General features: G+C 46.3%; 1 protein-coding gene across 1 annotated transcript in view; it reads left to right on the top strand.

Annotated features, from left to right (window-relative positions):
* Window positions 1-18,297, top strand: part of Hephl1 (hephaestin like 1) — a 70,786-nt gene extending 52,489 nt beyond the window's left edge. Inside the window, exons 13-20 of the mRNA XM_051155928.1 lie at window positions 691-830; window positions 4,028-4,168; window positions 9,190-9,296; window positions 10,420-10,642; window positions 12,073-12,212; window positions 16,809-16,971; window positions 17,410-17,481; window positions 17,577-18,297. Coding sequence (XP_051011885.1) covers window positions 691-830; window positions 4,028-4,168; window positions 9,190-9,296; window positions 10,420-10,642; window positions 12,073-12,212; window positions 16,809-16,971; window positions 17,410-17,481; window positions 17,577-17,779 — 1,189 coding nt within the window. The 3' untranslated portion in view covers window positions 17,780-18,297. The remainder of the gene's footprint in view (window positions 1-690; window positions 831-4,027; window positions 4,169-9,189; window positions 9,297-10,419; window positions 10,643-12,072; window positions 12,213-16,808; window positions 16,972-17,409; window positions 17,482-17,576) is intronic.
* The last annotated feature ends 6,647 nt before the right edge of the window (window positions 18,298-24,944 follow it).

Raw genomic sequence — 24,944 nt, 5'->3', positions numbered from 1 at the left:
CACTGACATCTGTGAACGTGTCTTTAAACAGACACACATACAATCCACTGTCTGCGTGGGTCTCTAGAACGTTAAAACAACAAGAATCTCGCCTTTGTACACAGCTACATTCACAATATATACATACCCTGTAGGCTTGGGGATCATTGGAGTGGAAGAGAGAGAGAGAGAGAGAGAGAGAGAGAGAGAGAGAGAGAGAGAGAGAGAGAGAGAGAGAGAGTGTATGTTTTACTGTGAAGAATGTGTGTGTGTGTTTACTGTGAAGAGAGTGTGTGTGTGTTTACTATGAAGAGTGTTGTGTGTGTGTGTGTGTGTGTTTACTGTGTGTGTGGAGAGAGAGGGGGAGGGGAGAGGGAGGGAGAGAGGGGTGGAGAGAGAAAGAGTTCACCTAATGCTAGCCAGAGAAGCACAGCTTCTGTTACCCATTAGGAGTCTCTGAGGCTCGCCCAGTTTAGAGCCCTGCATCAGGTGACAGAATGGCCATGGGTTTGTGCTGGGTTGCTCTCCTGAGGATGTGAGGAGCACTGAGGTGCTGACTCCTAGGCCTACTCTCAGAGGTGGTTCAAAGGCTGTCTTCCTGGGGAGACCCTGGTCCCGGCTGAGGTTGGGGAGTATCACGCCAGATAACGGAGACACTCACAGCCTTCCTGCCTTCGGACAACCCTGATATCTAATGCCTCTCCTTTGCAGACACGGAGATATATTTATGAACCACACTGAAAACTGGATTGGCTCTCAGTACAAGAAGGTGGTTTATAGGGAATACACAAATGGAGAATTTGTGGAGATTAAAGCCCGGCCACCTCGAGAGGAACACCTGCAGCTCCTGGGTATGGCAGCTTTCAGCTGGTCAATGTCAGCACCCCACCCCCCCTCTCTCCCTCTCTGTCTTTCTCCCTCCCTCTATCCATCCCTCTCTTTCTTCTCCTCCCCTTCTCCACTCCAAAACAATCTCTGTTATCAGAGCAGTCTACCTGATGTCTCATACTCCTTCACACCTCTCTTTTGAGCTGAGAAATTTTCCTTTGAAACAATTTGCTGAGTTAGGACATCTGGCAGAGTGTCTGCGGGACCTCCTCAAGGTCCTGGTCCATGTGTGCATAGTAATGTAGGCCACGCTATAAACCGAGTATGAGCAAAGCGGGGCTCCCTTGTGTGAGGTGGATGCCAAGAGTGACAGGTCTTGACCAGAGCCCTGGGCCTCAGAACTAACCAAGCCCACGGATGGCCTCTGAGCTGGTCCATGCCCCAGTTGTGGCTGCCCATCACTAGTGCCCTTCCTGCTACTTCTTGTCATCTGGGAGTCACTGGACCTACCCCAGTTGAAAAGAAGATTTTTAAGGCAGAACCCTTTTTTTCTTCTGAGACAGGGTTTCTCTATGTGGCCTTGGCTGTCCTGGACTTGCTCTGTAGACCAGGCTGGCCTTGAACTCACAGAGATCCGCCTGCCTCTGCCTCCTGAGTACTGGGATTAAAGGCATGTGTTGCCATGCCCGACCAGAACACTAACTTAAAGAGTTTTAGAAATACTTTCCTGCCTTGTACATCACAGGTAGTTTTGCAAGTATGGTTTACACAGTATATTCAATATTATAACAAGTGATGAGACAATAGCCTGACAATGAATTCATGCTCCCCTCCCCCACGCCTCCTTCTTCTGTTGACTCACCAGCTTGTTTGTTACTTTACATGAGTAATTCATGAGTCACTCGTTGGAGCTGTAAGTGTGCACAGAGCTCCAAAGAAAAGGGTTGGGCTGGTTGAGGGGGGCTGGGCATGCTCCCAAAAAGCCTAGCTGGATTGGTAACAGAAATGAGTGACTTACAATCAGGGACAAGTTAGCAGCCATCATCCTGTGGAGAGTGAGGCCCTTTCAGTGATCTGCAGCTTAGAGCGGCCTGGACTCCCTGAAACACAGTGGGCATGTGGCGGGTCTACCTCTGTCCGCCACTGCCCTGTGTGCCATCACATTGCATTGTCACCTTGAATGCATCCTATTTTAACCAGTGTAACAAGGTTTGTGCAGTGGAGTGGTAAACAGTAATGACTTTAATGCACGTAAACTGTGTGGTGACCCATGCCTATGCCTACTACTCAAATGCATGGCGCTTTCTTTTTTACTTCTGAAGACAACTACAGTAAACAGATTTTAAACGCGGTAATGACTTTAGCCATATCTCTCAGAATCAAAGCCAGGCTTGCTTCAGTGACAGACGGATGAGTGTTGCCACACCACTGACCATCCGAGGGCATATCTGGGAAGGAATGCAGAATATACCAAATGCTGAAGAGGGGCCTTTAGGAATCAGGTGGGAGATGCTTTTACAAAGGGAGCCTGTACCACACCGCTGTGCTTTTTGAAGGTGATTGTGAGCCCCACACTCTGTCTAGTTGGGGTGCTTCCCTAACACTGCAAAGTAAGAGGTACTTGGCACGAGGGAGGCATTGCCAGTCAGGCTGGCATGCTCCAGAAGACACGGACTCATCTGTATGGACACACAGAAGCCGGCTCCTCCCAACAGGAGAGTGTACACGGGAGAGGCCAGGAAGCATGTGTGTGCTCAGGGCTTCTGACCTAATTTTGTTTCTGTTGCTGTGATAAACAAAACAAAACAACCCCTGACAACAAGCAACCTAGAGGAGAAAAGCTTTACTTTGCTCGCACTTCCAGGCCCCAGTCTCTTATGATGGAGAGGTCACAGCAGTAGAGGCTGAAGATGGACAGCTGGGCACATCACACCCACCGTCAAGGGCAGGGAGGAGCGAATGCATGCATGGTGCTCAGCTAGCTTTCTCCACTCTCAGACAGCCCAGGGACCCAAGCCTGCCCACTTTCAGGCTGTGTATTCCTTTTTTTTTTTTTTTAATATTTTATTTAATTTTTTAAATGTATGTGCATTGGTGTGAGGGTGTCAGATCTTAAAGTTACAGACAGTTGTGAGCTGCCATGTGGGTGTTGGGAATTGAATGCCGGTCCTTTGGAAGAGCAGATAGTGCTCTTAACCACTGAGCCATCACTCCAGCCCCAGGCTGTGTATTCTTACAGCAGCTAAGGCAATCAAGACATTCCCCTTCCCCCACCTCCCTGCCCCCTCACCCCCCTGCCAACAAGACCAGGGGTCAGGCCAATGTAGACAATCCCTCACTAAGACTCTTTTCAGGTCCGCCAAGGTGCAGTTAGACCAAGTGTCACAATAGCCACATATTGAGTGTCAGCACTAGGCATGCATTTAGTGGCACAACTGTGCTACCATGTATCCCTTTACTACCCATCATTCCACGGGAACCTTGTTATTAGTAACGAATCCATTTACCAGATGAGAAGCAAGTCTAAGTTTCTTAAGTTTTCACAAAGGTTTTTGTATTCGTTACTTTTTGGTTGCTGTGAAAAATAAAAACAAAAACAAAAACACCATCACCGAGGCAACTTGTAGAAGGAAGAGTTTATCTGGGCTTGTGGTCCCAGAGGAATAGGAGTCTGTTACAGCAGGGAGGCCTGGAGCAGGCAGCAGGCATGGCAACAAGAGCAGGGAGCTGAGAGCGCTTAGCTTCTAAGGGCAAGCACAAAACAGAGAGAACCAACTGGAAATGCTGTGAAGAATGTTCATCTCAAAGTCCATCCCCACTGACACACTTCAGTAAGGCTACCACCTAAGCCTGCCAATCAGGGCTACCAGCTAGAGACCAACTCAAACGCTTCAGTCTACAGGGGATTCTGCTCATCGGACTGACCACAGATTACAACTGGAATTCTGCTGTTCTTTAGCAATAAGAAGTTAAGCATTTATTGAATACTTGGTTTCGTTGGCGAGAAATAAGCTCTATAGTACATAAGCAAGGCTATTTAATAGTCCTATGGGAACATTCTTGGTGAACCCATTCTACAGATGAGGAGGTTGAGATTCCCATTACACGACACACCCAAGGCCTCTGTTAAAGGAAAGAGGAAGAATTTGAACTCAGCTTGGCCAGCCAGCTAAGCCAAGGTATGATCTTTGTGATGTACCTGGCTGTGTTTTGCCCTTAGGCCCAATGATCCATGCTGAGGTCGGGGACTCCGTTCTCATCATTTTTAAGAACAAAGCCAGTCGGCCCTATTCCATCACAGCCCAGGGTGTGGAGGACGCAGACAGCGGGAAGCACCTCACCGTGCCTGTCACAATGCCGGGTAAGTCATACCGAAGGTCCCGTCCATCCTGACGAGGACAGCAGGATCTCCCTTTCTAGTCTCTGAGGGTCGGAGAGACCTGTCCTCCATGTGTCATTGTTTATCCACTGACCCAGGACTTGAAATAGGGCCCTGTCACAGATCTCATAGGGTAGTCAGAAACACCAATTGCAAAAAGAAAAGAAAAGAAATACCAATTGCCATTCCTGACCCGCTTTCCCACCGAGAGGAGAGAGACCTCAGGCAGCAGCGAGTGTGTGAGAAACAGACTTCTAAGGAAACAGCTTCAGCGAGAGTACTCATTTAATTGGGAGGAACAAAAGCTATTTAAACTTTTGGGAGTGCATAGAGGCTTTCAGGATGAGTGTTCATCATCAGCCTGGGCCAAGGTGCTGGGAATGCCTTATTTGCATGAAGAGGAATTCTAGGTACTTGCTGAACATGACCTTATAAGGAGAGAAGTTTGACCTGTTACCTGGCCGCCAGGCTATGTGACCACCTCAAGGGCAGTAGAGGTGGGCGCAGGCCATCAGGCTACTTGCACCAAGATATGCAGGCCCAGGGCTGGGAGGAACAGTTGTACTTCTGTCAGTCTCAAGCCAATATTTTTGGGTTTAGACACGCTTCTATTTCTTTTTTGCTCCAGGCCGGTTCCCATGGTTGCATTGCTCCTCAGTTCCACAAGTAATGACAAACGCACACTGAGCATTACATTATGTCAGAGATTATGTTTTATATTTGAAATAAAGAAGAAACAATGAAAACCTTAATCCATCCATACAACGAGCCAACAACACAGACACTATTTCATCAGTTTTGAGGTCATTAATTGTTGTGCCCATTGCTGTTTTGTCTGTTACTAAAACAAGAAAAGAAAACATACTGTCAATTAAACTATAACTTGTTACAAACTTAAAGATGCACCAGTGGTGGCACATGCCTTTAATCCAAGCACTGGAGAGGCAGAAGCAGATAGATTTCTGAATTTGAGGCCAGCTTGGTCTACAGGGTAAGTTCCAGGACAGCTAAAGCTACACAGAAAAACCAAGAAACAAACAAACAAACAAAAACCACAAACAACAACAACAACAAAAACAAAGCAACCAACTAAAACAAAACAAACCAACACAAATCAAAACAAAACAAGAAACAAATTTAAAGATGCATCCTAAGTTCAGATACGTTCAACTCAGAAGTTTTACCCTTGCAGCTGATGGAATATGTGTGGTTCTGTCATTTAACAGATGCTGAAGACACAGAATAGCAAATGACTAGGCCAGGCCCTGGTTGAGTGATGATGGAAACTGTCTGACTCCAGGTCATGACCTCTTCACCACACATTTCTCTGAAGTGACTAAGATGAGTTGAGCCGGGGAGAAGGGAGACAAGATGGACAATTTTGGTAGTAACGTAGGTGACCATGATACGTTCTAAATGGTGAGGAGTTTTTAGAAATGTTGACTTGAAGGTTTTGTATGGCTCTTTGAGCACACGCTACAGAACATAGCCACTGGATTGTGTAGAGAGGATATGGCGGTTTTTTTTTAAAGAAACTGTCAACTGTCCTGAGAAGTGGTTCTACTGTTTTGTGTTCTCACCTTGAGTGAGAAGGCTGTCTTGTTTGTTTGTTTGTTTGTTTTGTTTTTGTTTTTATTTGTTTGTTTTGAGACAGGGTTTCTCTGTGTATCCTTGACTGTCCTGGACTCACTTTGTAGATCAGGCTAGCCTCGAACTCACAGTGATCCACTGGCCTCTGCCTCCTGAGTGCTGGGATTAAAGGCATGCGCCACCATGCCTGGCCTTTATCAGTATTTTTTGTTTTAGACTTCGGTCATCCAGCAGGCGTATGGTAGCACCAACTCATTAATTCACAGTGCCCCCACTGACATACGGCATTGCATGTGTCTCTTCATTACATGTATGTCTTCATTGGTGAGGTGTCTGTTGAGTCTTTGCTTGAGTGCAGGCCTGATAACCTGAGCTCAGTCCCTGGAACTCATGTGAAAATCCAGATGCAGAGGGATATGGCTGTAAACCAGCACGCCTATGGTGAAATGGCAGGCAGAGACAGGAGAATCGGCCAGAAACTCATAGGCCAGCTAGCTCCAAATATGTCCTACAGCAGACAACAAGAGAGTCACAGCCTCAATGTGAACAGCAAGAACTGATGCCTGAAAATAGTCTTCTGGCCCTATAAATGTTCTTTCCCCATCTCTCACTACCACCATCATCATCATGATGCACTTGTATACAAATAATAATAATAATAATAATAATAATAATAATAATAATAATAATAATAACAACATTTAAAAATGAAAAGCAAGCAGCTCCTATTACTTTTTGTTGCTGTGACACTATGACCAGGACAACTTATAGAAGGAAGGGTTTTTTGGGGATCGTAGTTCCAGAGGGACAAGACCTATGATGCTGGAGAAAGCACGGCATCAGGCAACTGGAGTGGGAAGCTGAGAGCTCACATCTTCAAATGCAAGCCCAGAGCCAGATGGAGCAAACTGAAAGTAGGGCGGGGCTATGAACCCTCAAAGCCCACGCCCTGTGATGTACTGCTCCAGCAAGTACATGTTAAAGGTCCATACCCTCCCCAAACAGCGTCACCGACTGGGAAACAAGTGTTTTACCTCAGGAGCATGTGGGAGCCGTCCGTTCAACAAACATTCGCTGAACATCTTTACATTGCCACTGGGCAAACAACCAATCCTTCCAATTTAAATAACACCACACCTGCAGCCACCTGCCTCTCTGAAGTTAAATACCATCTGTTTGCCGTGTCATTCACAAGGCAAAGGGGCTTCAAGGAGACATACTGGAAGTCACACCTAAAGTTGTATTCCTACCCACTGTTATATCAGAAGAAAAAAAACGGTGAAAGTAGCATTGCTTTGTGCACACACTAAGGCGAAGGTTTGTTCTCATTGGATGGGGACGTTATGTTCATAGTTCAAAGGCTTAGAACAAGTTGGCTCTCATGCTAGTTAATATGAATATATTGGCTCAGGACAAGATATGGTGCCTACTCATAGGGGTGTATACATTTGTTATTAAAGCAAGGAAAAGCCCCTGGGTGTGGTGCTGGGTGCCTGTAATATAAGGTACTCAGGAGGGTCAGGTGAGCGTCCTCAAGTTGGAGGCCAATTAGTCTGTCAGCAACAGTGAGAGATGGACCTGTCTATTGACCTCTGACCCACCACATGACCTTGCTGCCCATGCCGCTCAAGGAGTCCTTTCCAGAAGCCTCCATGTGGGTGTAGCAGGGATCATGGCTTCTGCACAGAAGAGAATTCCATGGCTAGCATGGAACAACCTTGGAGTTAGGAAGAGGATTGCACACACCCAAGGGGCTGGGGCTGGGCTTCTCTAGAGATAGACCAGCACTCGAAGTTTCTTAGCCATTGCTGTTAATATGGTTTTATAGTTTCGGATGTCACACTGTTCAAATGATGTAATTTTCAACCAGGTTCAAAGATTAAGCAAAGTTTAAAGATTCTCTTACTGTAAAAAACTTCCTCTCTTTTTTTTTTTTTTTTATTGTAGATGAAACTGAAGGTGGTTTATGGCATGCTATTCAGGTTTATGGAGAGGTACTGATAAGGTTAGAGTCAAAGGTCACAGAACTAGTTAAGCCTGGCTCTTTAGCTGTTAAAGCTCTTGGGTGAGTTATTTCTCGGAAAACAAAAGCATTGGCTCCACCAAGGCAGCCTTGAGAGTGGGTTTGTTGTTTGTATCAAAAACCACGAGACTGAGGGCCTTCATTCAATCCTGTGTCTGGCTTTTTACCTTTACTTAGTGCTAGGTAAGAAGACTTTGCTTCAGAAAACAAAAACAAACACACACACACAAAATTGCCATTTATTGAGTGCCTGGAATTCAGAACTACCCCATGTATTTAATTACATAATTTCAATTAATCGTTACAAAAAGCCCTTGGTAAGGAAACTATGGAAGTTTAGTAGTTTGTTAAGTATCAGTCAAATAGAAAGTTCCAGCAAGGTGTGGCAGTGCATGCTGAGTAGTCGGGAAGCTGAGACAGGAGAACTGTAAGTTTGGGGACTGTGTAGGTTAGATAACAAACTGCCCCCCACCCCTTCACCCCCACTCTCCACCTCCCCCAAAGTACCATAGGGTAAAGCTTTGGGATTAGGTCTCTCTTACTCTGTACTCTGTGCATTGTACAGTCCACATGGGAAGCTTTCAAAACACTGGTGCTCAAATCCCAGGCTCACAATATTCTGACTTCCTCGGCCTGTGAGGAAAGTGCTTACAATGGTCCTTAGTGACTCTCATCTGTGTTAGTTCCTTTTCCTGTTTCTTGGTAAAATATTCTGGCAAAACAACTTTGCGAAGGGAGAGCTGAGCCCTGCTCACAGTTCTAGGTTAGTGTTCATGCGGTCGTGAGGGAGCGGCTCACCTGCATCCGCAGTCAGGAAGCAGAGAGAGATGAGATGCTCGGCTCATCTTCTCCTTTTCATTCTGTCCAGGATCCCAGCTCAAAGTTAGAGTGGGTCTTTCCACCTCAGTTAACCTCACCAGATAGTCCCTTGAGGACATATGCAAAGGTTAACCTAATCTACAGAATTCCTCACAGGTGTGCCTGGCAGCCTGTCTCCTAGGTGATTCAAGATGCTCTCAAGTTGGCAGGAAGTGTTCATCATCATGGTACCAAGGGCAAAGACTGAGATCCTTGAGCACAAAGTGTGCCAAAGGATAGGTTGGGAAGACACTCAAAACTCCAGCAGGATAAACGTTGACTGTGACATATGTCTTCTTTACATCCTGAATGCTATTTGATAATAGAAACCCGAAAACTAAGGGAAGGCAGGAACCAGAAATCACACAGATAAGCTCCCATCAGTTTGATGCTGTAGGAATCAAGGTGTGAGTTTAATAAGAACAGGTCCAGCAAATGAGAAATCATCTCCACTAACTAGAATATATAAAGATCTGCTTGTATTTCTGCAGGCAGGTCTAATAACCAATTTCAATGTTCTCTTTAATTTCAGGAGAAATAAAAACGTACAGATGGAATGTCCCCCAGAGATCAGGTCCTGGGCCCTCGGATCCCAATTGTATCCCGTGGGTGTACTTTTCAACAGCAGACTTTGTTAAGGTAAGGCTGAGTGGAGGGAGGGGGAGTTGGGTGGTCACAAGGTGGCTATTGAAGCCATCCCTATGGGGCACATGTGAAAGAGCTGTGACTTAGAACAGAGGTCACAGACTATAGTCCACTGGCCAAATCCAGTGCATACATCCATGGGTGTAACAGAGGCAGCATGGCCCACAAAGCAAAAAAACAAACAAACAAAAACAGACTCACAAAACTTAGTATACAATGCTTATAACCATTTTAAGTTTGTTAACTGCTGGTATGGGAATATAAACATGAAACTATTTAATTTCCAAGTGTAGAGCCTTTAAGATAATTTGAATCACATGAGAACATGCCAGTTTGATAGGAAACAGGTGTCCCATAATAGAATTTGCTTATGGTTTGGGGAAGTGGAAGAATTGTTGGCTTTTAATTACACTCATGTATATGTGAATAAGCACATGTGCATGCCACAGCACACATGCAAAGGTCAGAGGACAGCAAAGAAATTAGTTCTCTTCTTCCACCATGTGGGTCCCAGGGATAAAACTTGGGCCATTGGGCTTGGGGCAGGTGCCTTTACTGGCCGAGCTATCTCCTCTCACCAACGCATCTGTTCATCTTAGGAGGACCACCAGGGCTCAGGGACAGAAGCACATCCCAAGCTTAAGAAAAACTATGGAACCTTTGGGTCATAAATAGTCTAAGAAATAAAAAGCCAAGACTTAATGATGACTTTGAGTGACGTACCTGTTGTATGTAAAACTACAGTAGTCATATGGCAAACACCAAAGTCCAACCCAGAACCATATGCTATGTAAAACGTAATCACTTTTAAAGTGAGCAACTATCATCGCCTCCTCTTTGTAGCATATTAGATATTATGAATTAATGTCCTAGAGTTTATGAGATAAGCACACAGGTCATTTGAAAAAGTACGCCTGTATATGAGGAGCATGGGAACACTATTGGTTTATTCAATTATGCATCTCAAGCATATTGCGTGCTTGGGATATACAAATTACAGCTCACAGTGGAATGAGACTGGGGCAGAAGGGAGGCAGTGTCTACACTAGAGTGATGGCAGGTGAGATGTGATGTCACATGTAGTCACGCACTGAACTTGGTTGTTTTTTCCTTTCAGGATACATACAGCGGTTTGATGGGGCCTCTCATCACGTGCCGAGAAGGGATACTGGACGAGAAGGGGAGGCGAAGTGACGTTGACTATGAATTTGCTCTCCTGTTCCTGGTGTTCAATGAGAACGAATCATGGTATCTGGATGACAATATTAAGAAGTACCTCAATAAAGACCCACAGGATTTCAAGCGCACTGATGACTTTGAAGAGAGCAACAAAATGCACGGTGCGTAGGGCACTTAAAGAGAAGACTGTTGGTGAGACAGTGGCCTGTATGGGACCCTCACCTCACTCTTCTGAGCACTTCTCCCCTCCCAGGGATGCCTACAGAAAGCCCTCTGAGGCCCTTTCCAGTGTGAGCCAACCACACTGAGGCTCTGAGTCAGTTGTTTAGGAACAGTTTTTACCGAAGGCTGAGACTTCCGAACTGTGAAGATGTAATTTTTTTAAAGACCAAATTGTCACATATTGATAAGTTTTAATGTGAATCCATCACAGCTCCTGTGTGGTAAAAATTAAAGGTTTGGTTTAATTCTCTGTCGCATGACATTATCACTCAAGAATTGTATTTTAATGTGTGTATGTTATGGAATTGGGTACCATTTAGGGAAGCCTGCCTTTTGATAGTTTGAGCAGGAGTGATGTGTTTGCACGGACACACCCACACTGTCTCACCCAGAGGTACTTTTAAAGATGGGCCTTACTGCCATAAAGGTGTGACCTGGAGGTCACAAAGCTAACTGCTTATGTGGATAAGAACATGGTGGCCCGATCCCCATTCAGACACTCTTTCTTAGCCGTCTCTGGACTTTCTTAGTATGGTCTCGTTTTTTCAGCAAGTGGAACTTACGTGGTTGTGTCACAATGCACAGAGTGAAAATTTAGTAGGAAGTAGGTCAGAATGAGGCCCGTTCAGCCTGCATGACACACTGTTCAGAGAGCTCAGCTAGGCTTATTCTAGTTCTTAGAAAGCGAAGCTTTAAGAACACAATGGACAGATCCAAATGCATTTCTCTATCTATCTATCTATCTATCTATCTATCTATCTATCTATCTATCTATCTATCTATCTATCTGACTTATCCATTACATACACATATGGTTTTTTGTTTTTTTGAGACAGGGTTTTTCTGTGTAGCCTTGGCCATCCTGGACTCACTTTATAGACCAGGCTGGCCTCGAACTCACAGAGATCCGCCTGCCTCTGCCTCCCGAGTGCTGGGATTAAAGGCGTGTACCACCACCGCCCGGCCATACACATATGTTTTAAGCACACATACGTGGGTTAGATTCTCTGTGTTTTTGTCTACTCATGTGTAGAATGCAATGAATCTAGATGTGACTGCTCACCACCACGCTGTCTACGTCCAACAGAGGCATGTGAAATACACGAATAAGCACACTGTTACTTGAGATGTAGCTCTGAAAGACAAACTTGGATGTTCCTTGTCCAGGTCCCTACATCCAAAGATTTCTTGGTTATCTGAATTTTGGATCTAGAGAGGGGCCATCGGCAAATGTGAGTGAGGCTGGCACCTGTCTGTCAGGCATATCAGAATACTAGTGGCCTAGACCTTGAAGCCATATCTACCACTAAGTGGGTAAGCAGCACGTGCCCTCCACTGACCTGAGGCTATTTTATTTTCATCTCCTTAGCCATTAATGGAAAGATTTTTGGAAACCTCCCTGGCCTTATAATGACTGAAGACACAATGACTAACTGGTATTTGCTGGGAATCGGAAGTGAAGTGGACATACACACCATCCATTACCATGCGGAGAGCTTTCTCTTCAAAGTAAGTGTGAGGGGAGTCCTCAGAAGGAACACTCAAGGCAGTTCTGACAATAAGGTTTATGAGAGCCTCATATTAGAGAACAGAACAGGGTGGCCACACCTTTCTGCTAATGTGAGTTTCTCAGTGTTTATTCTGTCATTTCTGTAACCCATCAGCCTCTCTGAGTCTCAGGTGAGTGTTGCCATCAGTGGTCTGGTCATAATTGTAACCACCATGGAGTATGCTGTTAACACTGCATATGAACTCCCATGGTGTCTGGGGCTTTCCCTGGCCCTTCTCCCGCCCTCCCCTACCTTCCTCTCTTCTCTCCTTCCCCATCCTCCTTTTATTTCTTTCCTCTTTTCCCTCCCCTCCCATCTCTCTTTCTTTTTCTGCTTGACTCTTTAACAAAACAGCTCCGTCTAGTAAAAGAGATCTGAGTTTCAGCATGGGCAGCAGCATCTTGACTTTTGCCCCAGAGAGCTGGGCTGCACCATGCATGCCCTTCTGCCATGCAGGCCACCCCAGGAGAGCTGGGCTGCACCATGCATGCCCTTCTGCCAGGCAGGCCACCCCAGAGAGCTGGACTGCACCATGCATGCCCTTCTGCCATGCAGGCCACCCTGGGAGAGCTGGGCTGTACCATGCATGCCCTTCTGCCAGGCAGGCCACCCCAGAGAGCTGGGCTGCACCATGCATGCCTTTCTGCCAGGCAGGCCACCCCAGAGAGCTGGGCTGCACCATGCATGCCCTTCTGCCAGGCAGGCCACCCCGGGAGAGCTGGGCTGTACCATGCATGCCCTTCTGCCATGCAGGCCACCCCAGGAGAGCTGGGCTGCACCATGCATGCCCTTCTGCCATGCAGGCCACCCTGGGAGAGCTGGGCTGCACCATGCATGCCCTTCTGCCATGCAGGCCACCCTGGGAGAGCTGGGCTGTACCATGCATGCCCTTCTGCCAGGCAGGCCACCCCAGAGAGCTGGGCTGCACCATGCATGCCCTTCTGCCACACACCTCACCCCAGACCTGATGAATCAGCCTGTCATCTCAGGTTCTGCAGCTGTCTACAGGCAGTGGGGAATGTAGCCAAGTCTGACTCATGAGGAAGCAGGACGGGTCAGTCCCACGCTATTATACAGGAGTCCACAGTAGTCTACAGAAGAGCATGTGTCCCAAAGCACATCGGATGGTAGCCAAGAGGGATCAGAGGGTCACATATCAAGTAGTATTCAGAATGTGGCTTCTTCAACACACATTTTAAATATTAGCTAATAAAATTGTAAAAGTATTTAAAAGCTTATCTACACATTATGTATGTTTAAAACGAAGACTCAATTCACATTGCCTAAAAATCCCACTTGTAAGATTCCGGGTTGTTTGTGAGCACGATCAGTGTCTTAGCCAGCAATGAGAGTGGAGACTCTCCATCACCACCCACCCCAGCCCCAGCTTCCTGTCACCCGTATAGGTCACCCCAGTGGCCCGGCTGAACCTTTGGCTTGCACCGCTTATATCTGTCTCTGCTGTGATCTGAATGTAATTCCCCCAAAGTCACATGGTAGCGAATTAATCCCCAGTCCTGTCCCGTGAGCAGCTGGGGACTGATGGCAGGTGACCAGTTTCAGGGTAGAGTCTTCATGAACAGACATGCCGATTACGTTACTGAGGCTGCGAACTTGACCTCTTGTTCTCCACACTGTAATCTTTATGCCTTTAGCCGTGGGACAGTGCAGCAAGAAAGTGCCTACCAGGTTAAACCCCTTCATCCTGGACCCCCAACCTCCCAAATTGCAAATTTTTAAAAAATCCCTTGGGGCTGGAGAGATGGCTCAGTGGCTAAGAGTGCCACCTGCTCTTCCAAAAGTCCTGAGTTCAATTCCCAGCAACCACATGGTGGCTCATAACCATCTGTAATGTGATATGGCGTCCTCTTCTGGCTTGCAGGAGTACATGCAAGCAGAGCACTGTATATATAATAATAAATAAATCTTTTATTTTTAAATTCCCTGTTCTTGGGCCTGTGAGATGACTCACTGGGCGAAGGTACTTGCCCTACAAGGCTGATAACTTGAGCCTGACCCTCAGGACCCACAGTGTAAGGAGAGCAAATTCTCTCAAGCTGTCCTTGACTCTGCACATGCCCTATGGCATTACACATGCACCACCCCACCGAGAGAGAGAGTAAAATATTGAATCCTAAAGAGTTAAAATAGATTATGATGTTCTCCAGAGTTTCAATATTCTGACTATCATGTAGAAGCCATGCAGCGTGCATGATCTAACTCCAGCTTGCTTTACTCAGCATAGGTGTTTGGTTGCATGCATGTCCTGTGTCACAACTCTGTTTCGCTTGGTGGCTGAGTCGCAGCTCACTGTACGGACATAGTGCAGTTTATTAATTCTTCCAATAAGAAACATGAAAGGGATTCCAAGGAGGGTCATCATAAAGAGATGTACATATTTTTTTTTTTTTGGCATAAATGTTTATTTACTTGAGAAAATATGCAGAATCGCTAAGCCATGTGGTTTATAGTGTGTGTTTATAAGAATCTGTCCAGGTGTTTTTGAGGAGGTGGGACTCTGTCTCCTCTCCCAAGGAAATACACTAGAACTCTTGTGTCCCTCCTGTGCTTTGGATTTTGTTTCTGTATCCGCACTCCTCCATCCCCTTGGCCAGTTTACTCTGAACTAGCTGTGTCTTTACACTGAGCACTGAGTGTCTTCATGAGATTCCACCTGCCATCTCTAAATCTTCTTTGGTGAACTATGTGCATTTTGTCTCTTGTACTTTAACTGGCATATGAAAGCATACATTATGCATATTTCTGTGCTACAGTGTGGTGTTCCCCATTGAGTAATATGCAAATCAGAGTGGAATAATCTGCCTCCCCAAACATCACAGTCCTGTCACCTAGCTTTTTAAGTATGCAGTACCTGGTTGCTACCTGGTCATTATCTATAGGCAGCCCGCCAAACAAGATACCAGCAGAGCGTCTCGCTTCTGACTGTACCCACCAGTCAACCCTCTCCGTTCTGGCTTGACCTTCTCTTCAGCCTTTGAAAACCACTGCTCTACACTCAGCTTCTGAGATGAGCTTCTTTACAGACCACTAATAAGCATTCTTGTATTTAAGTCAGAGTTAAGTCAGTTCATAAAGGGAGTTTGAATATGTTCCTTGGCCTCCTGTGTCTAGAAGGGTCTGTTTAGGATTTGCTATTAACTCTTTAAATAGCTTATATAAGTTGGCAAGAAAGCCATTTGGACTTCTTGGAAAGTGTTAGTATGATTTGTGTTTAATTTTTAGAATCACTACTACTCAGGCCACTTACTTCTTTGTCTCTTTCAAAAAATTATTTTATGGGCCAGGAGTGGTGGCACACACCTTTAATCCCAACACTTCAGAGGCAGGAGGATTTATTTCTATGAGTTCCAGGCCATTTGGGTCTACATAATGAGTTTCTAGGGCATCCAAGAATACATAAAGAGATACTGTCTCAGCAGGAAAAAAAATATTATTTCATGTGTCTGACTTTTTGCCTGCATGTATGTCTGTATACCATGGATGTGCCTAGTGGCCACAGAGGTCAGAGGAGGCCACCAGATCCCATGAACTAGAGTCAAAGATGTTTGTGAACTGCGCCATGCATGGACTGGAACTAGAATCCAGGTCTTCTGCAAGACCATAACTACTGAGCCATCTTTCCAGCCCCCATCTCTTTCTTCTTGAATGGTCTTTAATTGTATCCTTTCAAATCATTTACAATTTCTAAATTGTAATCTGTGAATGCAGAGCTCTGGTTGCAGTATTTGCTTTTCATAGTACGGTGGTAGTGGTGTTTGTTTTCCTTCCCTATAGCTGTAGTTTCTGTCTTTCCCATGGCGCCTCCCTTCCTCTCCTCTCCCTCCTCCCCTCCCCTTGGTCAGTCCGTCTGGAGATTTGCAGTAGTACTGCTTTATTGCCACAGAACAAACCACTCTGTAACTCAGTGGCCCCAAACAGAGAACACCATCTCATTCTTTCTGTGTCAAGAGTCGGGAGGAATGGGGCTGGATGGCTTGGATTCAGTGTCTCTCGCGAGACCTAGTCAGGATGTCTGGGCCTGTAGTTGTCAATGGTTTGACCGGAACCATGGGATCCGTTTTCAAACTCACTTAAGGTCTGCCGACTGCAGGCTTAATTTCCTCATCACATGGGTAAGATGAGGCAGCTGGCTCAACCCAGACTGACTAAGCTGAGGGGAAAGAGAGGAAGAGAAGAGCACACACATCAACTACATCTTTTATAGCTTTATTTTACAAATCAACGCTTCTAGTGCCATATGCTACACTCCACAGCAGGGTAACCTCATACACCTTAGGAGGGAACTATGAAGGTTCTGAAAGGGGGACAGCGGAGTTGTTGAGGTCATTGTAGAGACTGGTCACTACAAGTTTATCAACTGATCAGTTTTTAAAACCCAGCTTTACTTTTCTTCATCTCTCTTAGGCTCTGTTGTTGCTTTTACTGATTTCCCCCTTTCGTCACCTCCTTCTGCCTACCACATTTCTTCATTCTTCTTTCTCTTCTTGCCCTGCCCAGCAAAGAAGCCTCAGGCGGGATCTTTTGGCTTTTGCAGATAGATAAGTTCTACAGAGAAGACGTGTATGATCTCTTTCCCGGGACATTTCAAACCATTGAGCTGTTTGCCGATCACCCAGGGACGTGGCTTCTGCACTGCCACGTGTCTGACCACATTCACGCTGGCATGGAGACCACCTACACTGTCCTCAGGAACATAGGTACTGTTTGTCACTGATGCCAGCTCATGGCACCAATCTTCCTGTAGACCCGGGAGGCAGGAGGCATGAGAAAAACACAAGTACAAACCCCAAGGGGCTCAGAGTCAAGTAAGAGAGACAAATCCGTGGATATGTACTCACAGCAGAGAAGGATGTGCAGAGTGTGGGGTCCAGAGGCAGGAGGCGGAGGGCGCATTTGATAGGCTGGGTCACAAGCCAAGGCTTAAGTGGGCTCTAAAGAGGGATCTCAGTGGATGGGCAGAAACTGGGTAGGTGAAAGGGTGGTACTGATATTAGCATGAAATAGTCTGGTAAGAATCCAAGATATGTGGCAGAATTGGAGGGGTAAAGTCCTTCCTGGTAAAAGATGACTTTTATGTACCATGGAGCAGTTTTCTTTTATAAACATCCAACTCATATATATTTTTTTGTGTCCAGACAACAGGATTCCATATTCTACCAAGTCCCCTTCTGGAGCAGGACCCCATGCAACCACAGTGCCTTCCAAGGGTAATGACATCTTCCCTGCACCTTGTGTGAGTGCCCCAGTGTTTCACTCCTCGGGGAGAGGCAGGTACCTGATGCCTCACTTTTCTTTCTCACAGAGCAACCTGGCAAGGAAGACCTCTATTTCTTTGGCAAGAATCTCCATCCAAGAGGGGCCAAGGCAGCCCTGGTCATCCTGTTCATCCTGGGACTCCTCCTCCTGGCCGCCACCGTGATTCTGTCCCTCAGACTCTGCTCTGCGAGGAGGCAGATGGCTTACACGGAAGTCCAGTCCTGTGCACTCCCCACAGATGCTCTGTGAGTGCTCTGGTCTTCCTCTGCAGGAAGGGGTCAGGCTCCAAGACTGGCTGCACAGTGGCTAACAGGGAAACTGGACCTGTGCATTGTTCACCAAGGAACTTTGACACTGTATCCTAGATCAGGCTTTAGAGTCTCTGGAATGGCACCCAAAGCAATGTGCTTTTATTTATTTATTTTAAAAAAACTGGCTGTGAATGATTCTCAGGTATATAAAACACACGAAAAAGGAGAACGCACTGCGTTGTGAGCTGCCGGCCATCACGCACGGCTTACCCTCGGAAAGATGTTTTCATAGTTGTAAGTCAAACCATGCTTCCTCAGCTAGCCCAAGGCTCCTAGAAAACACTAGGGTGTCTCAGATACCCGTCTGTCTGGAATCACTCCGATGCTCGACATTTACGTGAAATCGTTCCCACAGTTGGTCCAGGGCAAACATGTTTCTGAGGGGTCTGTGGGACTATCCAAGTCAGTATGTGCTGATGGCAGTGGACCACCTGAATCCTTCAGAGGCTTCCAGTAGCTTCCCTGGCCTCCCCCTGACCACCCTCCCCTTAGACGTGCATTGTTTGTTATACAAGCCAAAGTTATATGGTTATTTATTTCATTGCTGCTGGTTTTAACTCAACCTATAGAAATACTTGAATGTTTACAGTTTACTTCATGCTACATTTTTCTTTTTTACTACCATGTGTCTCTTTGGCAACATCTGTATTTTCAAAAATCAATTTGTATTTCGGGATATGGGAGGGCTAGACGTAGTGGAGGAACAGGCTTGGCTTCCTCACTATAAGCCAGGGTCTCCTGGCAGTGGGGGGAACCTTGAGTCTGACTTTTCATTCACTTAGGGGCATGTTCTCACATCTCCATCTTCAATGGAAGTTATGACTTCATCATGCGAGGGATGGCAGGAGGCACACATCAATGCAACTGACCATGGGGAGGAGAAAGATCTCTTAAAATCCTGCATTCTGCGAATTTAAAAGACAGCCTCGAGAGGAGGGCAGGCAACTAGGCAGAGGGGATCCTGCTGGTTTCTGAACCATTAAGTCAGTGTTGGAAATTATTAACATAGCTGCCAAGATTCACACACAAACACAAGTGCTGAACAACAGAGCTAAGTGCAGGACACATCACACCCTCTCTGTAGGCACCTTAGACATTAGACGGAAGACTGATAAAAGCAACATTGTCTATTATTAGATGGGAAATCTACCTTCTCTCAAGGCAGGCTGCCCTGGGATGCTGTTGCCAGACCCATGATACTAGACCACTGCCTTTGCAGCCGGTCACGTGATGGCCCCGGTGACCGAGCAGGACCTAACAAATACTCTGGTGGAGGGATCTTTTCTTTTCCTTTCCTTTTTTTTTTTTTTTTAAAAACTTCTTGGTGAGGGGAAATTGACAGAAACCTCAGTCTTACATAAAACACATGCAAACGCTAATAGTTCTGTTCATAGTTTGCTTGAACGCCTCATGCAACAGGGTACCCAGATGATTTTGAATTCCAGCCTGCTGACCACTGCCAGTGTGATTGTGTAACTTCCTGAAGTACCTGCTCTGTAGACTTCATACACGGGGGGCTGTCTAATTGCTTAAGAAGTACAGTGGGCATCTATGACTTACCTTTAGCAAGTCAGAAAACTGCTTAGTTGTAAAAGCTTTGGTTTCATTCTTCACTTAGTTTATTATTTTTTTAAATGAAAACAAACCACAAAGTAGTTTTGTTTTGCTGTTTCTCTTTTTAATAAAGTTTCACATATTCTAAAATGGCAATTTACATTGTTTTCACTCAAAAGTATCCTGTCATTAAAAGGGTCTGTGTGGAGTGCCTCAGATAGAACAGTCTTAGGGATTTAGCCATTTTTGACTCTATCAGCTGTCCCTACAAAAGGGGACAAAATCACACATCTCCACACACACTACAACAGGACCCCTCCCATGTGGGCCTTTCCAGTACTCTGCCTTATTCTTCTGAGATAATCACCATTTCCTTTTCTTATCACGAAAGAGGTGTCCTTGCTCCTGCTGGGGCCAGGCTCTCTCCACTCAGCCCTGGACATCACTTCTTTTTGCTTTCTCAAAGACTCCCATTCCCTCTTTCATCAGTTTTTTTTTTTTTTTCCTTCCATGTCTGTTCACAAGGTAAATCACCCGCCATGTCCACCATTCAAAGCGGAGAACATGGAGCACTCTGCCTTAACACGTAATGCAGTCTCTCCCTCCAGGGCAGGGCGTGAAGAACTGCCCACCCCTGCCTCCTTCCTGTGCCATCTGACCCCAAGTGCTCCTTATGTTGCACCGGTGGCTTGAAATCACCCCACCAGCCCTGTCCTGCACCCCAACCAGGTCATTGGGAGGATAGCCACAATGCCTTGCAGAGGCCTCTCTACTTCCATCTTACTCAACTCTCAGTACCTGCCTTCTGGACAACGCCTAAGTCCTCTGGCTCTGCGACGACACGACTCCCTGTCCAACCTTCCTTTCTTTCCCATTTTTATTGCTTCTTATTCTTTGCCTAGCTCCTCTCCTGACCTCTAAATGTACTTGACGTCAGGCCCCTTCTGCTCCTTTATCTTGTAAAGGATTACAAATTCAGTATCCTTATTAGTATGTGTGTGTGTGATGGAGTGAGGGTATCGGTGTGCCATGGCTCCCATGTGGAGATCTAGGCAATTGAGGTTCAGGTTTTCTGGCTTACGGCCAAGCACCTTTCTCTCTCTGACCCTCCGTGGTTTTCATAGCATGCGATGCTCATGAGGAATCTATACCCTTACCCTGGAGGCTCTGTATGCGATCTTGGAAAGGGTTTTGATGGTGTGTGATAGTCTTGTGGATGATGGAGCATTTACCTTGCATCATCCTGAAATGTAACCACAAGAAAAAGAAAAGCAATTGCTGGGTCTGTGGCTCAGTTGAAGAGCTCTTGTCTAGGATGTATAAGGCCCTGAATTCAATCCTCAGCCCTACAATGAAATAAAATGATAGCGCAGGGTGTGCTGCCTCATGCCTCTAACCCTACCACCTGGGAATCAGAGGCCGGAGCATCTCTGTGAGTTTGAGACCAGATTGGTCTATATAGTAAGCTCCAGAACAGCCAGGACTACACAGAGAGACAGTGTCTCAAAAATAAATAAATAAAATGGTAAAAACAAATTTAAATAAACGTGACTACAGAGAACCACTGATGCAAGACACTACACTTGTGGCTTCAGGGATGAACGATGGGCCAAGAGCAGAAGGCACACAGCTGGAGCAGCTGGAAAGGGCCCAGATGTGTCTTCTTGTAAGATCTCCTGAGACGGCTGACCTTACCCCGCCTGGACACTGACTTCATGCTTGTGAGGTCCTGGGCAGTAGAAGAAGCAAGTCCCTGGGTTTGCTGTAACCTCTTATGGCTCTTTCAGCAGTCCCTTCCCATGGGGCTGAGGCTCATCTGTATGCTAATTAATCCAAACTGTTGTCTCCAATCTTGGATTGCAGGGCCACAGGTCCTGTTTGGCAGGTGACTGCAACAGCTCCCTGCGCAAGGCCATCCCCATTCCTTCCACCTGCCGTCCTCAGGGCTGCCTGTTGCTGTGGTCTTTCCAAATCGATTAGGCCACTGTCTGGTGAGTACTCTACCTCTTTCCATTACACTTTTAATGGGTCCCGACTCTTTACCCAGGTCTGTGAGGCCCAGCCTGGAGAGGCCCATGCCCTCCACTCCACCTACTCCTCTTTCTTAGGTTTTCTACTTAAGACACGAGTTGCCCTCGGCTGCCTTCTCCAGCGTGGTCCCTACTTCTGTTACGCCCCCATCTCCAGTGTTCTCCTTTGTAACGTTAGTCATGGGACCTAATCGTTTTCTCTGTTAGCTAGAGTTTTGTACGGATCTCCGGCTGGCGTGGAGGCTCCCTGGAAGTGATGCCTGGAAGTGAGAGCTGTTCACCTGCCTGCTGCCGCACCTGCAAATGCCATGTAGTGCACAGCAATTGTTCAGCAAATGCTCCCTCCCACAAGGACATGAATATGTACACAGCTCAGGCAGTCTGGTCTGGCCAGCTTGACTATTTTGGTTTTGACTATTCTCATTGCTAAAGATCTTGTAATCAAATGCAAAGCATGTCAAGCAATAAAAATGCAATTTGGGGAGGCTGGCTATAAGGCCACACCCTACCATGGATCACTCTGCAGCTAGGAAGAGATTGACTGGGGCAAGGAAGACTTGATGTCATTTATTCTCCAGTGCTCCGTATAATTACCAGAAGGCAGTCATAAAAAAAAAAAAAAAAAAAAAAAAAAAAAAAGCAAAGATTATGAGAAGTGTCCCCTCCCACACGCATGCACAAATGTTTCCATAGTGGTTCATTATCAGAACCAACACACAATCCTCTTGAAAGGTGACAATACTAGAAAAATTTGAGCACAAGAGTGTGGGTATTTGAGAACTCCAAATCATTTCCGAAACTCTAAAAATGAACTAAAAATCAAATTGAAATCTGAGTTTAGAGAGATGGCTCAATTGGCAAAGTGCTTGTCCCACAAATATAAGGACCTGTGTTCATATCCCCAGCAGCAATGAAAGGGGCCAGGCATGGTGGCATGTTACTGTAATGTTAGTGCTGGGTGGCAGAGACAGAAGGCACTCACTGGCCAGTTTGTCTTACTGACCTGATGAGCTCCAGCTTCAGAGAGAGAGGGACCTTGTCTCAAAAAACCAAGGTGGGGAGTGACAGAAAGACATCCATGACATAGGCCTCTGCTTCTCACACACAGGCATACTTTAAATAAAAATCTAAGGTCTATTTTAGAAGGAAACAACAAAACCACAATGTTTCCCAGTGAGTGGCCTGAGATTGTTAATGCTTATGGTGGTCTCATGCAGCCCAGGCTGCCAGGAGTCACACTGTAGTCATGTATGACCTTGAACTCTGGTCCTCCTGCCTTCCCCTCTCAAGAGCTGTGGTTGCAGATGTGTGTCAAGGCATTCCTCTGCTATCGCACTGGATTCTAAGGACAATCTTTGCGGGGAGCCTATAGGACCATTTTTACCTTCTGGTTTCCCAAGAATGTTGGCTCAGGCCAGATTTTTGTTTTTTTTTTCTGATATATGTAAGAAAACTGGCTCAGCTGAGGATAGTGTTACATGCCTGTTATCTCAGCACTTAGGGAGGTAGAGGCAGGCAGCTCTCTGTGAGTTCGAGGTCAGCCTGCTCAACAAAGTGAGTCCAGGACAGCCAAGACTACATAGAGAAATCCTGTCTCAAAAAACCTAAGCAAATAAATAGAAAGAAAGAAAGATGGCTCCCTCAACTGTCACGCCTTGGGCACCATTTGTTTCTACCACCAGTCTGAGGCTTTCTTTACTTCTCATACCCACACTGAAAGCCACTTCACTTCAGCTCTCCTTCCCATCTACTCAACACAATGTGGAAGGGTTAGTGTTTTACAGCAGAACTGTCTAAAGTATCCGCTGCCCCCCAACACTCGCTATAGTCAGTTGGAAAGAGTTCAGACTATGCTCTGGCTCTGACTTTCTGTCTTTGATCCTAGACTAGTGTTGTGTGGACACTTATGGAGAGGTTGAAGTTCAGCATTTCTGGATAGCCTCTGAGCTTGGTATACAGCGATGGCACTCCTTTGTCGCAGTGGGGTACCCTTTCTGAACCCTAGAAAACCTAAGGAGCATCATATAGCAAGCAGGGAAGATTACAGGCTGGATCTTTTCCAGATAGAACCTGTTCAGCAAGCACCTGAGATTCTTGGAAGTACCCCTACCCTATGCTAAGGAGATCTTAGCCTTTGGCAAATAACCTTTAATCATACCTGGGAGTTCTTCCCCCACTCATAGGATAATTAAGTACTATGTTCTCCTTCTTGTGATAGGACCCCTTGCTACTGCATGTAAATGAGGTACTCCATACTACTGTATGTAAATCAGGTATCTTGGCACTCCTAGCCCCAGTAAATCAGACACATTCACCCTCAAACCCCTCCCCAGTGACCAAGGTTTATAAATCTCTGATTCACATAAATAAAGGTTGGCTGGCTTGCCCTCTCACACCATTCCTCCACCATGACCATTGGAGACTCCATTTATTCTGGGGGAAGAATTGCCTCTGGATGCCTAGGGCTTGACTGCTGGTGGTCAGGCAGCAATGGCGGAGCTGCCTTGGCAGACACTGAAGCCCACTCCATCACCACTGCTAGCTCAGTGCCCTGGGCCTGCCTTTTGGCTAGTTTCAGGTGTCGACCCACATCCTCTGCCATGCTTCGCAAAGCAGCTTAACCAAGGAGCTGTAATATGCTTGGTATCATCACAGGCTTTCGGAGCTCCTGAGTCTTCACTGCCATCTGACACCAGCAATTTCATTCTAAAAGAGCTAAACTATAACACTCCATGGAAAACTACTTCCACACCCTGGCCTAGCACATGGGCCTTGGCCTGAAGTGCTCTAGCTATTCCTGAGAGAAATCTTTGGTTTTGAGGTCCATCTGTGCTCATCCAGGAAGCAAGCAGCACCTGGACCAACTGGCACCGTTGAAGGAAACCTGGACCGACCTGCTGTCTATGCGGGGTGGTGGTGGTGGTGGTAGGGGGTGTGGGGGTGTGAAAGGGGGAGAGCCAGGCCAGTGCTGGATGCTGAATGACCTAAAAGTCAGGTGTCTCTTCTTCCCAGTTCCCAGCAACTTCTCTTTGTGGTCTCTATTCTAAGTTTAATCTTTGATTCGAGTCTTAACCGATGCATCAAAACTGCCAGGATGGCGGGCAGTTTACAAAACTGCTGAGACTCAACCTAGAAGCTCAGAAGTCCATAGGTGACCACAAAGCAGACATGCAACCTGCTATCACCTGCCAGGGAGTAGGGAGGGAGTCACTAACAGGGTGACTGACTCATTCCAACCAGGGGGAGAGGTCCCGTGAGGGTTCCTAGAGGGGCCATCCCCCCCCCCATGATTTGATCTTGACAGGAAGAGAAGGGCAACTGCATTTGTGACTTATTGGTTCCTAGAAAACAGCCCCCCCCCCAAACTGACTGGGTCGTTCCAGGCCCCAGATACCGCCCCATCCAGATCCTGTACCACCTGAGAGGAACAGACAGGAATGAAACCAGGACACACAAAGACGGTCTAGGTGAAAGAGACTCACTTACTGACTGTTTGAATAATGCTAATTAAAGCATGCA

The sequence above is a fragment of the Acomys russatus genome, chromosome 14, assembly GCF_903995435.1.
Source record: "Acomys russatus chromosome 14, mAcoRus1.1, whole genome shotgun sequence".
Lineage (NCBI taxonomy): Eukaryota > Metazoa > Chordata > Mammalia > Rodentia > Muridae > Acomys > Acomys russatus.
Note: the sequence above shows the minus strand (reverse complement) of the source record. Positions and strands in the feature narration are given on the sequence as shown.